Source organism: Lutjanus erythropterus, chromosome 16 (genome assembly GCF_056507025.1).
Source record: "Lutjanus erythropterus isolate fLutEry1 chromosome 16, fLutEry1.hap2, whole genome shotgun sequence".
Taxonomy (NCBI): Eukaryota; Metazoa; Chordata; class Actinopteri; order Lutjaniformes; family Lutjanidae; genus Lutjanus; species Lutjanus erythropterus.
The window spans coordinates 34537013-34549890 of record NC_139332.1 but is presented as its reverse complement, the minus strand read 5'-3'; the positions used below and the strand labels follow the sequence as shown (position 1 = coordinate 34549890).

At 37.0% G+C, this 12878-nt stretch overlaps 1 protein-coding gene across 2 annotated transcripts in view; it reads left to right on the top strand.

Moving 5' to 3' along the window:
- The window catches only part of LOC146313472 (CCR4-NOT transcription complex subunit 3-like), a 42284-nt gene that overhangs the window by 15323 nt on the left and 14083 nt on the right, over positions 1 to 12878 (top strand). For both annotated transcript variants that reach the window (XM_084738602.1, XM_084738601.1), the window contains exons 6-11: positions 3156 to 3284; positions 5226 to 5321; positions 9176 to 9304; positions 9683 to 9773; positions 10777 to 10910; positions 11775 to 11831. In XM_084738602.1, the coding sequence (XP_084594728.1) occupies positions 3156 to 3284; positions 5226 to 5321; positions 9176 to 9304; positions 9683 to 9773; positions 10777 to 10910; positions 11775 to 11831 (636 nt within the window). The remainder of the gene's footprint in view (positions 1 to 3155; positions 3285 to 5225; positions 5322 to 9175; positions 9305 to 9682; positions 9774 to 10776; positions 10911 to 11774; positions 11832 to 12878) is intronic.

The following is a 12878-nucleotide window of genomic DNA, read 5'->3' as shown; positions in this document are numbered from 1 at the left end:
TTTATTCTACCATATGTTAGTGAATTACATACTGACACTTAAATGATTTACCCACTGATAACAATCAATATACTGGTGCTTTATTTGTGTTGATGTTTGTCATTAGTGTCCTTCCTGTTTAGCCTTGACCTTAGAAACAGCAAAAATTAGGTTTACAGGACAAAAGTTATTGCAGCTTTTAACTAAATACAGTGGAAACCGTTTATAGTGATGACGGCTACAGGGATCGACCGCGTTTAGTGATTAAAAAGTTTACAACAGAGTCATTTGATGTAAAGTTAATCCTGTTATCCTGAAAACAGAAGCTGCTCTGGAAATACATTTAATACACACAGATTTCAGTGAGTGACTGTCTCATTGTCTGCCAACGAAATTTCTTTCGAGTTATAACCAGAAACTAATTCAGTGAACTTTCAACATCAGTTTGAACCCTAATTAACATGAAACGGGCAAACAGTAACACAAATTTCTGACTGGAGGACACGACAGCTGTAGTGTTGTTGTCAGAGAAGCATCAACAAAATGTTTCCTCAATTGCTGATGACATATCGTGGTCAATATATAGTAAATATATTAGAGTTTTCTCCTTTAATTTAAAAAAATAGTCTTGCTTAATTCCTAAAATAATACTTTAAATTAATAAGTGCAGTAAAAAATATAAATGTAAGTTTGATCAAACCAAATTTTCTATTTTCAGTGCAATCTGTAATGGCAACTTTCATCTACAGTAAAACCTCACAGAAGAAGAAAGCAACAAACGCAGTAACGTTCACAAGGCGGGAAACTATTTTTGGTGTTGAATGACAGATGAAAATCAAGAAAATGGATTTGTGATAAAGTGGAAAAAAGTGAAAAGAAAGTGACAACAGAGCCAGCAAAATACAGACACCATCAGGAAGATTATGTTTTAATAGGATTTATCTGATGGTGCTTTATTGTATGTCCTCATGTAGGCATTTTTTTTATATCAAAAAATGTTTTGCACCGGGGGCACTCAGTGTTCAAAAATAAGGATTATTGTGAGTTGCCAGTAAATCTTGCAACTCACTTGCTCAACTGGGAAAATGGTAAAAAAAAAAAAAGAATTAAACTGATCTTGATTAATCGTTAAAGTAATTTTTCATGCAAAATGGCAGAAAATGCTGTTTTCAGCCTCTCAAATTTGGAGATTTCCTCCTCCTATCATTAAACTGAATAATAATTAAAAAAAATAGTTTAGTTTAATTTAATTTTTCAGATTAGTCCTTTAAATCAAGAACTGCACCCAGGAGACGCTCATTATGTCATTCTTCGTGGAGAGCTGGGGAACATGGGAGCTGGTCTGATATCTAGCACCTGTTTCTTCAGCGTAGCCACCGCGGCTGCCAGGCCGCAGAGCCACGCGAGCCTTTGATGAGGGTTATTGAGATGGACTGAATGTGAGCCACCTGCCCGCACAATGAGCGACGAGAACGACTCGCCAGCTCCCTCTGATCTTGATGAGCTGGTTTTTATCCCAAAGCCGCTCTTCAGGACTTCCTGTGGTTTTGTTGGTTGACCTGAAATTATACGTTAGGTCACAAGAGTCCTGCAGGAAGCGGCCCGGGTTTGTTGGAAACATCTCGTCTTGACTGAGGGAAAAAAAAAAGGAACATCAGAATCTGTTCGATGTTAGCGCAGAGATACAGGATGTGACCGACATGAGTCAGTCTTGTAAAATGAGTTTTACAGTTTAGAGCCTCGTCTTCAGGGTTTCTAAGGCCTTTTATAACAGCCTCCAGTAGCAGTCTGTAGCCTTGTCCTGTTTCTGAGCTTTAATTTCTGCCATTTCTCATCACCGAGTTCTCTCATTTTACAGCTCCGTCTTTATTAAATTCATTGAAGAACTCAGTGGAATAAAAGACCAAAGAAGAAAAATTGCTATTTCCTCTATTTTATGGGCTGTAAAGGAATTTTAAATTCTATTGAGATTTAATTTCTCATCTTATTCTTCTGTATCTTTGTGGTTTCAAATGATCTGCAGTGACTGCAGTCATGGGTTCCTACTTATAGCTAAAAGTGGGGTGCAAGTTTAGTACAGCTGGAGTGTTTTCATTTAATTAACACCTGGTAGTGCCATTTTCTGCAATATAGCTCCTTCAGTTATGACCAGTAAAGCTGCTTTTTCTCTATAAAGCTCATTTTATATCACAGTATTATGTTAAAAAAAATGATTTATTGTGGCCTGTACTTTCTGCAGTCATGTGTCGACAGTCTTCTTGTCAGTTCGGCATCATTATAATTCATTTATATAAACTGTACAAGCTTTCTTTCTTTCGTACAAACTTTACATTTTGGATTTTGTTGGCTCGACTCTCTACCAGCCTCCGTTGCCTCCGTTTGTGGCAGAAGAACGTGGGAATGAGAGGAGAACATTTTCAAATAGATTTCTTCTCACTAACATAAGTGCTGGTTGGTCGATCAGATTAGTAATCACCCAGGTTTGACGTTTCCTGTTTTGTCCTGTAGAGAGCTTGCACTCAGGCTGAAAGATTTAGAAAAATATTAAATTGTCATTACTGATATTGCAGTTGCTGTATGATTCGTGACAACTTTCACCTCATTCTCATTTTCATTTAAAAACACATTAAGATGACTGTGGTGTGAGTATTTTGCAGGGATCTGTACCAAACAAAGATGTCTGGTTAAGTCTGTAGAATATTATTATACAGTACTTGATTTTAAATGCTGTTTGGTGCACATTTTTCCTTTAGTGATAAAATTGTTCAACCCTAGCGTGCATACCTACCAAATAATATTAAAGATTTCAAGGAAACATGAAAGCGAGAGAAACACTAAAGACAGCTCGGCTGAGTTTTACGAACACCCTACAGATGATTGAGTGCAGAAAGTTTTTTTTTATTTTGGCAGCAATGATCTTGCTTTGGCGTAACTAAAATATTTAAAAGTGGCAAGGTTGACTGATCAAGAACTGAGGATGCAAAAGCACCCAAGTCAAATAATAGAAGTGCAGCTGCTTCGTTGGCTCCACTGCTCAGGCGTCTCTGACTGCATTTTTTTTTTTGGAAATGGTTTATCATTTGATTTTTGTTTTTCAGTGTGATCTACATGTATCAACAAGTCAAGCTTTTTTATTCATGATTTGTCTTTTTGTCTGCGTTTGTTTCTGCTTGCAGCAAATGGAGCGGTTCAAAATAGTGGAAAGAGAAACCAAGACGAAAGCGTACTCAAAAGAAGGGTTGGGTTTGGCTCAAAAGGTCGACCCGGCCCAGAAAGAGAAGGAGGAGGTCGGCACGTGGCTAACGGTGAGTGTCATTACATACGGGTCAACAAGATAACAGGCTTTTACAAACTCAAAATGCAAACGCACTCGTGGAAGAATTGAGAGTCGGCTACCTTGTCATTCATATTCTCACTGATTGAGTCAGAGGACGAGGTCAGAGGTGACTTCTCTCACGAGGGCGTTTGATGCCGGGAATGTTTTTTAATTTTTTAACAAAACCTGGAAGTGAAAGTTAGAAAAAAAAGTGGAACCAAAACCAAAATAAAGACAAAACGGTCTCGACTTTCACAAAAACAGACCGAAAACCTCATTAACCAGCAGCCACTTACACTAATACATCACAGCTGTGTCTCCACAGAGAGAATTCTTACTGTATATTCAGACCAGGGTGAAAAATCCAGACAAAACATATGTCCTTTAAGGCTTAAATGAAGCCTTGTTTTTGGTCAAATTGGCAGCATTATACGATGCCTAATGATGTCTGGCGCCATCTTGACCACGTTAGTTCCGATCGTTTCTCCCTAATTTTGTTCCAAAGCACCAAAGTCAACCTAACTGTTATATTTAATTGATAATATTGAGCAGTATCTACAGCTGTTTTAATAATATATTCATCATTTAAGTAATTTATCAAGCATAAATGTTAAATTTTCTCTGGCTCCAGCTTCTCAGATGTGACAGTTTGCTTAGTTTTGGGGTTTTTGGACTGCAGGTTAAAAAATAGAAACACAATAAAACAAACAAACAAAAAAAAGAGAGCTGCTTACAATACAGGGATTAAGTTAAGGTTAAGGTATTTTACACTGTTTTCTGACATTTCATAGATCAGTGAATAAATTAACCCCAAAAACAATAATGAAAATAATTGTCATTTACTTATTTATTTAAATGTTGCTATGTAAAGTCTTACAGCCTGCATTAAGGTCATTTAATGCCTCTTTGTTTTAACCCATCTCATACTCTTACTATCGATAATTGATCATTAATTTAATGTGTAATATATTGTAAAAACTGTCTTCAGTCCACACCACAACTGCAACCAAACACTGAGATCTGGATTAGACTTGAGTTTGAACAGTTTATACAACAACATTTTTATGTTATAGCTGTAGTTCTTGTTGTGGGCCATTATAGGTTAAATAAATGTGGAGACAGAAAAAGGCTGTGTAAGTTTATTTGTACAGCACATTTCAACAACAGTTCAAAGTGCTTTACATAAAACATGAAAAGCATCAAGGCAAAATATAAAAGTACCATAAAAGCAATATTTAAAAAAATGCATTTCAATTCAATTAAGAGTTAAATAGAAAATAAAAGTAAGATTAAAGATGAGAAAAAATAGGAAAGCAATCAAACTCCTTAGATTTTGTTTAATGAAAAAGAAATACTCAGGAAAAAAGTAAAAAAAAACTGAGACTATGACTTAAAGATTTGTGAGAAAAAAATCAGAAATTCTCTGAAGTTAAAGTCACATATTGATGAGAGCATACATCAATCAATCGAGGAGCAACAATCAGTCGAGGACAGGATAACTTATCTGACAATTTGGGAACATTTTACACTACTGTGTCAAAGCCGCCACAACATCTACACAGTCAACAACAACAACACAGAACTAATGCATGTTTTTTTCTTTGGATATTACCTCCACTGTACTCATTTTGCCTAAAGATAATAATGGTAATGCATAAATAGAGAGATACTTTTTGTCATATTATAGTTACCTAAGCCAGTGGTTTTAGAGATTTTGGTTAAATGTTACATAAGATAAAGAAAAGCAGGTTTGTGAGAAAGCACAGAATGAAAGCATGTTTTTTTCTTTGAATGTTACCTCTGTTCTCATTTGCAGAATAATTGACTCATCATGACAGATCTACTTAAAAAACTAATACACCGCTGAATCACTTTGTCACACTTCAGCTGCGATATTAACTCTGCTGTTCTTCCCGTCTTTCCTTTCCAGAATACGATAGACACGTTGAACATGCAGGTGGACCAGTTTGAGAGCGAAGTGGAGTCTCTTTCAGTCCAGACGAGAAAAAAGAAAGGAGACAAGGAGGTCAGTGTGTCCTCATCTGGGATCCATTCGGTCTTTTCTTCTCCACTCTCCGTCTGCTTTGTGCCTCCTGATTCTCCCTCTCCGTTTATAGCTGACACAGTTCGGTCGGTCACTTGGCCGTCAGCCTCTCTCCTCTTTTATCTGCCTCTCTCCTCTCTGGTGGAGAGGTCAGATAATGTGTCCTCCATTTATCTTTTACGTCTGCCCTGACGAGGATAACCTTGCTGACCGCTTCTTTCACTTTCTCTCTCACTCACTTCCCCTTCAAAGTCCTCTCCAGGGGCCTCATTTATAGAAATAACTCTTTGGCTTTATCCTTGACTACTGGCCAGTCATTTCAAAGAACGTGAGAACAAGCAGGACCTGCATGTGGCCTTCATACCTCACAGCTGCAATGTCACAAAAATGACTCTTTTGTTATGTCACGGGAAATATCGGCATTGAGATACATTTCTCTGTAATTAGCTTGTATTTGTTCTAACAACCTTGTATAAATGAGACCCAGAGGGATTTATTTCTGTCTGCTGCCTGTGCAGTTATCTTAGCTGTCCAGAAGCGTAGGACCTTGTTTCTCTGTGGATATCTTATAAGAAATGTAGCACTGAAACTCTGAGATGACTTTCTGGTCTTCAGGTCACACAGGCTTCAAAATGACCAGCTGTCAAGGGCTAAAAAAAAGTTAGAAAGAAATAATGTTTGTTTGGTACAGACCCCAATAAATATCACATCATCATGATTTTCGTAGTTTTTTTTTTTTCAGTGATCATGAAAATTGTAATGCAGACCTGATCATTTCACCTAATTGTATTGCATATCGCAATTTCAGTCAAAATAATCGCAATATGACTTAAAAAAAAAAAAAGAAAAGAAACAAATTGTGCAGCCCTAGTAGGGAAGATAAACTCAAACATATTTGTATGCAGGGATGACAGGGTACCTGCACGTCTTAAAAGTATTTGTAAAAACATGCACTGAACTTAATATTCATAAAATAAGGCCTTAAAAGTATCAGATTTGGTTTACAAATGTCTTAATTTCTTTGTCCTTTTTGAAGGATTAAATAAATACCATAACATCATAAATAACAGTTGAATGTATAAAATGTTTTGTGTGTGTTTAATGTTAAAATTTACTCTGTTTGTTGTGACAGTGAGTGCAGATACTGTTTACTTCAGTGTATTGACTTTGAAGTGTGCTTAGTGTTGCCTAAAACATCTTGAAAAACCTCGAACACAGAGAAAAGTAAAAGAATGATATATATAAGAACTGAACACAAATCACAAAATACCCCTCCTTGTTAACGGAGGCGTCCACTCTATGTACAAAAATGCAGGCTACCTGCCATGATTACCATTACCACCGCTGATTGCATATAAATTAATGATTTACTGATATGCAATCAGCGATACACAGGGTCATGCACGCACTTCCACGAGTCTTTAGAGGGGGAAGCAAACAGTGAAGTTTTAGTTGAGCTTTAAAGACTTGTGACCAGCAGTGGGGAAAAAAAGAGTGAAACTCCTGCTGGCCTGAGAAGTGTTTCAGCTCACATAGGGTCTCAGTTTGTGATGTGTTTAGTTGTAAACACCATCAGCTGGTTGCACACAGAGTCAGTAGATGAATGGCTCATTGGCTCAGTCTGGATAAAAACCTTGTAACTATGATTCTTAGTCCTGAAAAAGTGAGAAATAAGTCTCCAGAGCCTGAGTTTGCTTTTTGTGAGTTTTTATGGTTTGGCCTCCAGTCTCAGGTGTTAAATCTCTACAAATGTCCTGAGTTCCACTAAGATTACTTTTTGGGAAGTGAGCTGAATAACACTCCAGATGGGGTTAATTTAGGTGAGAAAAAAACTGGCATGCCATTTTAAAGATGCCCCTGGACCTTCTGCTAACTTTTCTACTTCTGACTTTCTGCTAATCCCATGCAATTTCAAGGGAAGAATGCAGTCTTTATGAATTAAATTTGTGTATTTCAATACTTATGCATACTGGGGTCACTAAACAGTATTGGAATTGCTTAAATTGGGTCTGACTGGAAAGTTGAGATTCATTTTATTGTAGTGAAACAATTTTTTGACCTCTAGGGTTAATCACAATGTCATGAAACTTCAGAACCAGAAATAGAGAGGATGTGTGCTTTTCTCGCTATATTGACAATAAGGGGGTTTCTGAGCAATATGCAGAACAGAAGTGCTCCTAATTCAGTCACAGAAAACTGAAATTCTTGCAGAGATCTCAAATTTTTGATCCCATATGACGGCATGAATATTTCTGTGGTTGTTCTCAAGGTCTGGGTGTGTTTATGTGTCTTCATGTTTCCATCTTTTAGATGATGCGCACCACTTCTACTGCTGATGACCTAAAAACTCCCACTAAAGATCCCCTGTCTGCTCCTTAAAAAAAACTAAATGGGTCTTTCATGGGGAGGGAGAAAGTTATAGAGGTTAAAAATATCCTAATAAAAACTTTAAATGCCATTTTAGCCTGCATGAGACACGTTGTTCAGTTCCATACTTTCCTCTGTATTTAATTTTGGACACGCTGTCACATTAGGAGTTCAAATTTAGCCTTTGCAGCCTGCGTGCACTCAGCACAGAAACGTCCTCATGTTCTGACATGTACTGGTGCAGCATTAATGTGTACCGTGATGAAACACATTAATATGTTCCACTCTGCTGCCTTCACTAATGCAGCCTACCAGCAGCAGCAGCTGCAGCCGAACAACATACATCTAAAGTGTTCTTCCTGTGTGTTTTAACAGCCGAAATGTTTCTTACAATCACATTGGCTCAGCCTTTGATCCACAGAGTTACATGTGTTTCTGTTTTCAAGGTTTTATCCAGAAGAAACATCTGTATGTTTAGTTTTGTCCCAAAATCCCCCAGTGCACCCCTTTGGACCTTGAATATAGCGATAAGTGAAAACAAAAACTACAAAATATATGACATTTAAGTGCTTCAGAACATGCATGAATTAACTGTGGAGGACAAGCATTAAATATTAAAGTGGTGCTGTGCTCGTGCTATATGGCGCATAAAGCCATAAAGTGCACATGTAGGAGCACCTCCTGCCCTCACGCTGCTCTACCTTTTACATTTCCTCACTTCTGTATGTTTTACTTTAAAATTTTAACATGCTTTTTCTTCTGTTTGTTTTTCCTTGATATTTTAGTGAATAATTGATTCAAATGTTTTTGGTTTATATTAGAATATACAGTGGCGTACGTCTCCAGTCTCTGCAACAGTGGTATTACTGGTCCAGTATTTGGCTTCATATTAAACCAGTTTTACTTTGACCCAACCCTGGTAGTCAGTCAGCTATAGTTTGTCGGTACGGTAACGTAGCAGAAGTATAAAACTTAACACTTCCTGTATCCATTTCAAATTAAAAGCCCTCTTGCATTTCACTGGACAAAAATTGAATTTCTCAGTCTTTTATTGTAAAATATCTGCAAGATTGTGTTGTGGAAGACTTTCTGACTTGCAACCTACCTCTCATTCATTGGCTTTGATTCTAAAATTTGGTATTTCCGGTCTGGTTTAGCTTAATATCACACTGATCTTCAATACTCTATCAGCTGCTATAACAAAATAAAGAAATAGTATTGGCGAACGTGACTCATAGATGATCTGCAGTTGAGATTGGTGGCAACAAACTTGATCTCTAATCTCCAGAATATTAACTCTGACCATGTTTATACCAAATAATACAATTTGAAAAGTGTATTAAGTTTGTTTGTCAGTTTGTTTTGATGTAGATGTTGTTCAGGAAGAACAAAAAAGTTGTCGACCTGACTGCTCGGTGTCAAAGCGTTTTAGACTCACCGATTTCCACCTTTTCTTCTGGTTTATGCAGAAGCAGGACCGGATCGAGGAGCTGAAGAAGTTCATCGAGAAGCATCGGTATCACATCCGGATGCTGGAGACCATACTGAGGATGCTGGACAACGACTCAGTGCAGGTGGACGCCATCAGGAAGATCAAGGTTCGCTCGTGTCTTCATAAAACTTAATAACTGGAGTGTTTAAAGCTCTCTGAACTCTTTATTAGTTTTATCAAGGAGTTCACATTTCTCTGAACCCATACATACTGCAGTTTATGTTTTGTATTAATCATTCTTCACACCTTTAATGTTTATGTGACTCATAATTAGATAAGCGCACTGTTGCACTGAAATGCTGCTTTTTCTTCGGAGAATCAAAGAGTTGTTTTGCTCAGTTTATGAGTCATCGTCATTTATGACATTTACATTTACACATTGGCTGACTGAGCCACATACATCCCGGCATATGAAGCATTTCTTCCTTTCTTTTTATACACTTGTCATCTTTGTCTTTCATGTGTTTCTTCTGTCTTCATAAAGGATGATGTGGAGTATTATCTAGACTCGTCGCAGGATCCAGACTTTGAGGAGAATGAGTTTCTATACGACGACCTGGACCTGGAAGATATCCGTAAGTAGAGGAGGAGCCGAAGTTCACTCAGTCATAATTCACTTTGTTTTTGGGCAAATAAGATGCATGTAAGAAATATAAAAAGCAAAATTCGAACAAATAAGAAACAAGAAAACAAAGAAACACACTGCCAACAGATGTGCAGGTGTAGTGAAAAAGCCGAGCTTGTCATGTGGCTCCTGTTGAGGAGAAAACATTAGCTCCTTCTCATGGCCGATAGTTAACAATAAGATAACAGATAAGTTCATGTTTGTATTTTTAAAAGAAGTTCTTATAACCTTCTCTTCCTGGAGCGTTAAGAGTCATAAAGGATCAGATGTAGTGAGCAGAGATGGATGATTTAATATTCTAACTGACATCAACTAAAACTAAAAACTAAAATGTTCATTTTAGTTTTTCATCAAAAAACTTAACAAATATATTTTGTCTTTTGTAGAAGATTTTACTGCAGAATTCACATTAAATGCCTGGACCTAATTGGTCAAATGGGACATTATTAAATCAGATATTTTGGGCCTCCGCTATCACGATCCTGACTAAAGCTTTGAGTGTTGCTGTTTCCTGAACTGTTAAGAAAGAAGTAAAGCCAAAGCTAAAGTCAACTACTTCTACTTACTGATACTATAAAATAGAGCTGCAACAGTTAATTGATTATTAAAGTAATCACCCATCATTTTGATAATCATTTAATCATTTTTTGTTATTTTCTTTAGAAAAAAAAGTCAAAATTCTGTGATTTCAGCTTGTTAAATGTGAATATTTTCTGGTTTCTTTACTCCTTTATGACAGTAACCTGAATACCTTTTGAGTCTTGGCAAATTAAGACATTTTAGGACGTCATTCTGGGCTCTGGGAAACACTGATCAACATTTTCTAACACTCTATATATCAAACAACTAATCGGTTAATAGAGAAAATAATCATTAGTTTCAGCCTTACTGTACAGTAATCATCTGAATGTTTCTCCTCCACTAACTGTCACTGAACTTTTGTCCCTCTGCAGCTCAGACGCTGGTCGCCACCTCCCCACCGGGACACTCGCACTTAGAGGACGAGATCTTCCAGCACTCCAGCAGCACACCCACCTCCACCACCTCATCTTCACCCATCCCCCCCTCACCTGCCACTTGCACTACGGTACGGTTTTAAGAGTTTTATTTTGATATCAGCATAAATTCTTATTCATTTTTTAAATGCAGAAGCATGTTGCTGTGAATATAAATGAGTTGAACATGGCTGCACAAAATTTTTCATGCAGTTACAGTAAAGTAAAACAGTAATTTGCTCATTTCACTCTTTTGATATGAAAAGTAGAAATGCCTTAAAAAATGATAAATTATGAAATAAAATGTTTCTCCACCAAAACTAAACAGTCTGTCAGGTTATTATCTCTTCAGAGACCTTTGAATTTGTCACTAATAGTGGTAATATTTGTAATTCCTGAAAATTAAGCCTATTGTCGAGTTCACTTGCAGTCAAGTCAGGTCAATATCTGAAGTATAAATGTAAGATAATTGCCTTTGTATCTGCTATTGTTGTGCCCTGCCATCTGCTCTTATTGTTCTGCTCTCTTGTCATTATATCATCTGTTCTTCCTCTCCGCCCACGTGCAGCGTGTAGTGAGAGTAGTTATTATAGGTCTGATGTGTCTGAATAGAAGGCGTGGTTTTGTTAAACACTGCTGACATGAAGTTACACTCAAGCATGAAAGGGAATGTAAAGGATGGGACGTAAGCCGCAGTGATCCCTGGGAAGTGTGATTGTTTAAGTTTTAATTATCCGAGGAAAGTTTCTTAAAATGATTTCACTGTTAAAGAACTGAGAGCTGGTCAGCACAACAACAAGCTTCTCAAACTGACAAAAGTTGGGGCTGAGTCCCCAAAATAGCACTTTTGAAGAGCAATTCAATGGGAAATTATGGCTTCTTTTGGTTTAGTGTTTTTCTTGTCCTACGCCCACAGTCTTCTTGGCTTCATGTTGTTCTCCGTTTGTGTTCCTCAGGAGAACTCAGAGGACGACAAGAAGAGGGGACGTTCAACAGACAGCGAAGTTAGTCAGGTGAGTTTAAAGACTCGACATCATGTCTGCAACACGGCAAAGTCTGCAGTTAATCATGACAGTGACTTCTGAAGTGCTTAAACAAAACATTTATTGATTAGCCAGCAGGTAGATAAGTAAAGCATTTTTCATCTTTTCTCAGTTTTATTTTCATATAAATTAAATATTTGGGGGTTTTGGGACCAGATAAGCTGTTTGAAACTGTCACCTTTGACACAGGGAAATGTTTTCCAGGGCTGCAACCAAGGATTATTTTCATTATTGATTAATTGATCAACCGTTTAGGCTATAATATGTCATAAATGGTCAAAATTGTTCATCAGAATTTCCCAGCTGACAGTCCAAAACCCAGAGACTCTTCATTTACTGTCATAAATGACGAAGAAAATCAGCAAATCCTCACATTTAAGAAGCAAATGTTTAACATTTTTGCTTGAAAAATTGTTGAAACGATTAACTGATCATCAAAATAGTTGGTAACTAATTTTCTCTCGATTGATTAGTACACTAATCATTATAGCTCTACTGTTTTCTGATATTTTAGAGAACAATAATGAGAATAATTATCACAATATAGTAGCCCTAGTGATTAACTTTGGATGAAATTTTGTGTAATAAAACAAATTGAAATCAAATCAAAAGCCATTAGTTAGTAAAACTTGTAGTCTGTTAATAATCGTGTTGTTCGTTATCTTCAGTGCTGAAGACAAAGTGTTTCATGTTTCTGACACAGTTGAACATCCTGTATTCAGAGGATCGGAGTATCAGAGATTCTGGACCTGAAATCTGATTTCTCTTTCACCTTTCTGAACCTTTGAAATACTCTTAAAGGTCTCAGTAGAAGGGACACATACGTTTTGAAGATTTTTATGAAAATTGCAAACCGAATGCTGCCTTCAGATGAACCCACCCGCCGCTGCTCTTTTTTTTTTTTATCAACTTCATCGCTCAATGGAGAACATGATTTTCACTCTTTGACTTCAAAAGGAGAAGTGGGATAGATACTGGGGTGAATGGGATTTTTGTAATCCTCTAGACTTTTAACAG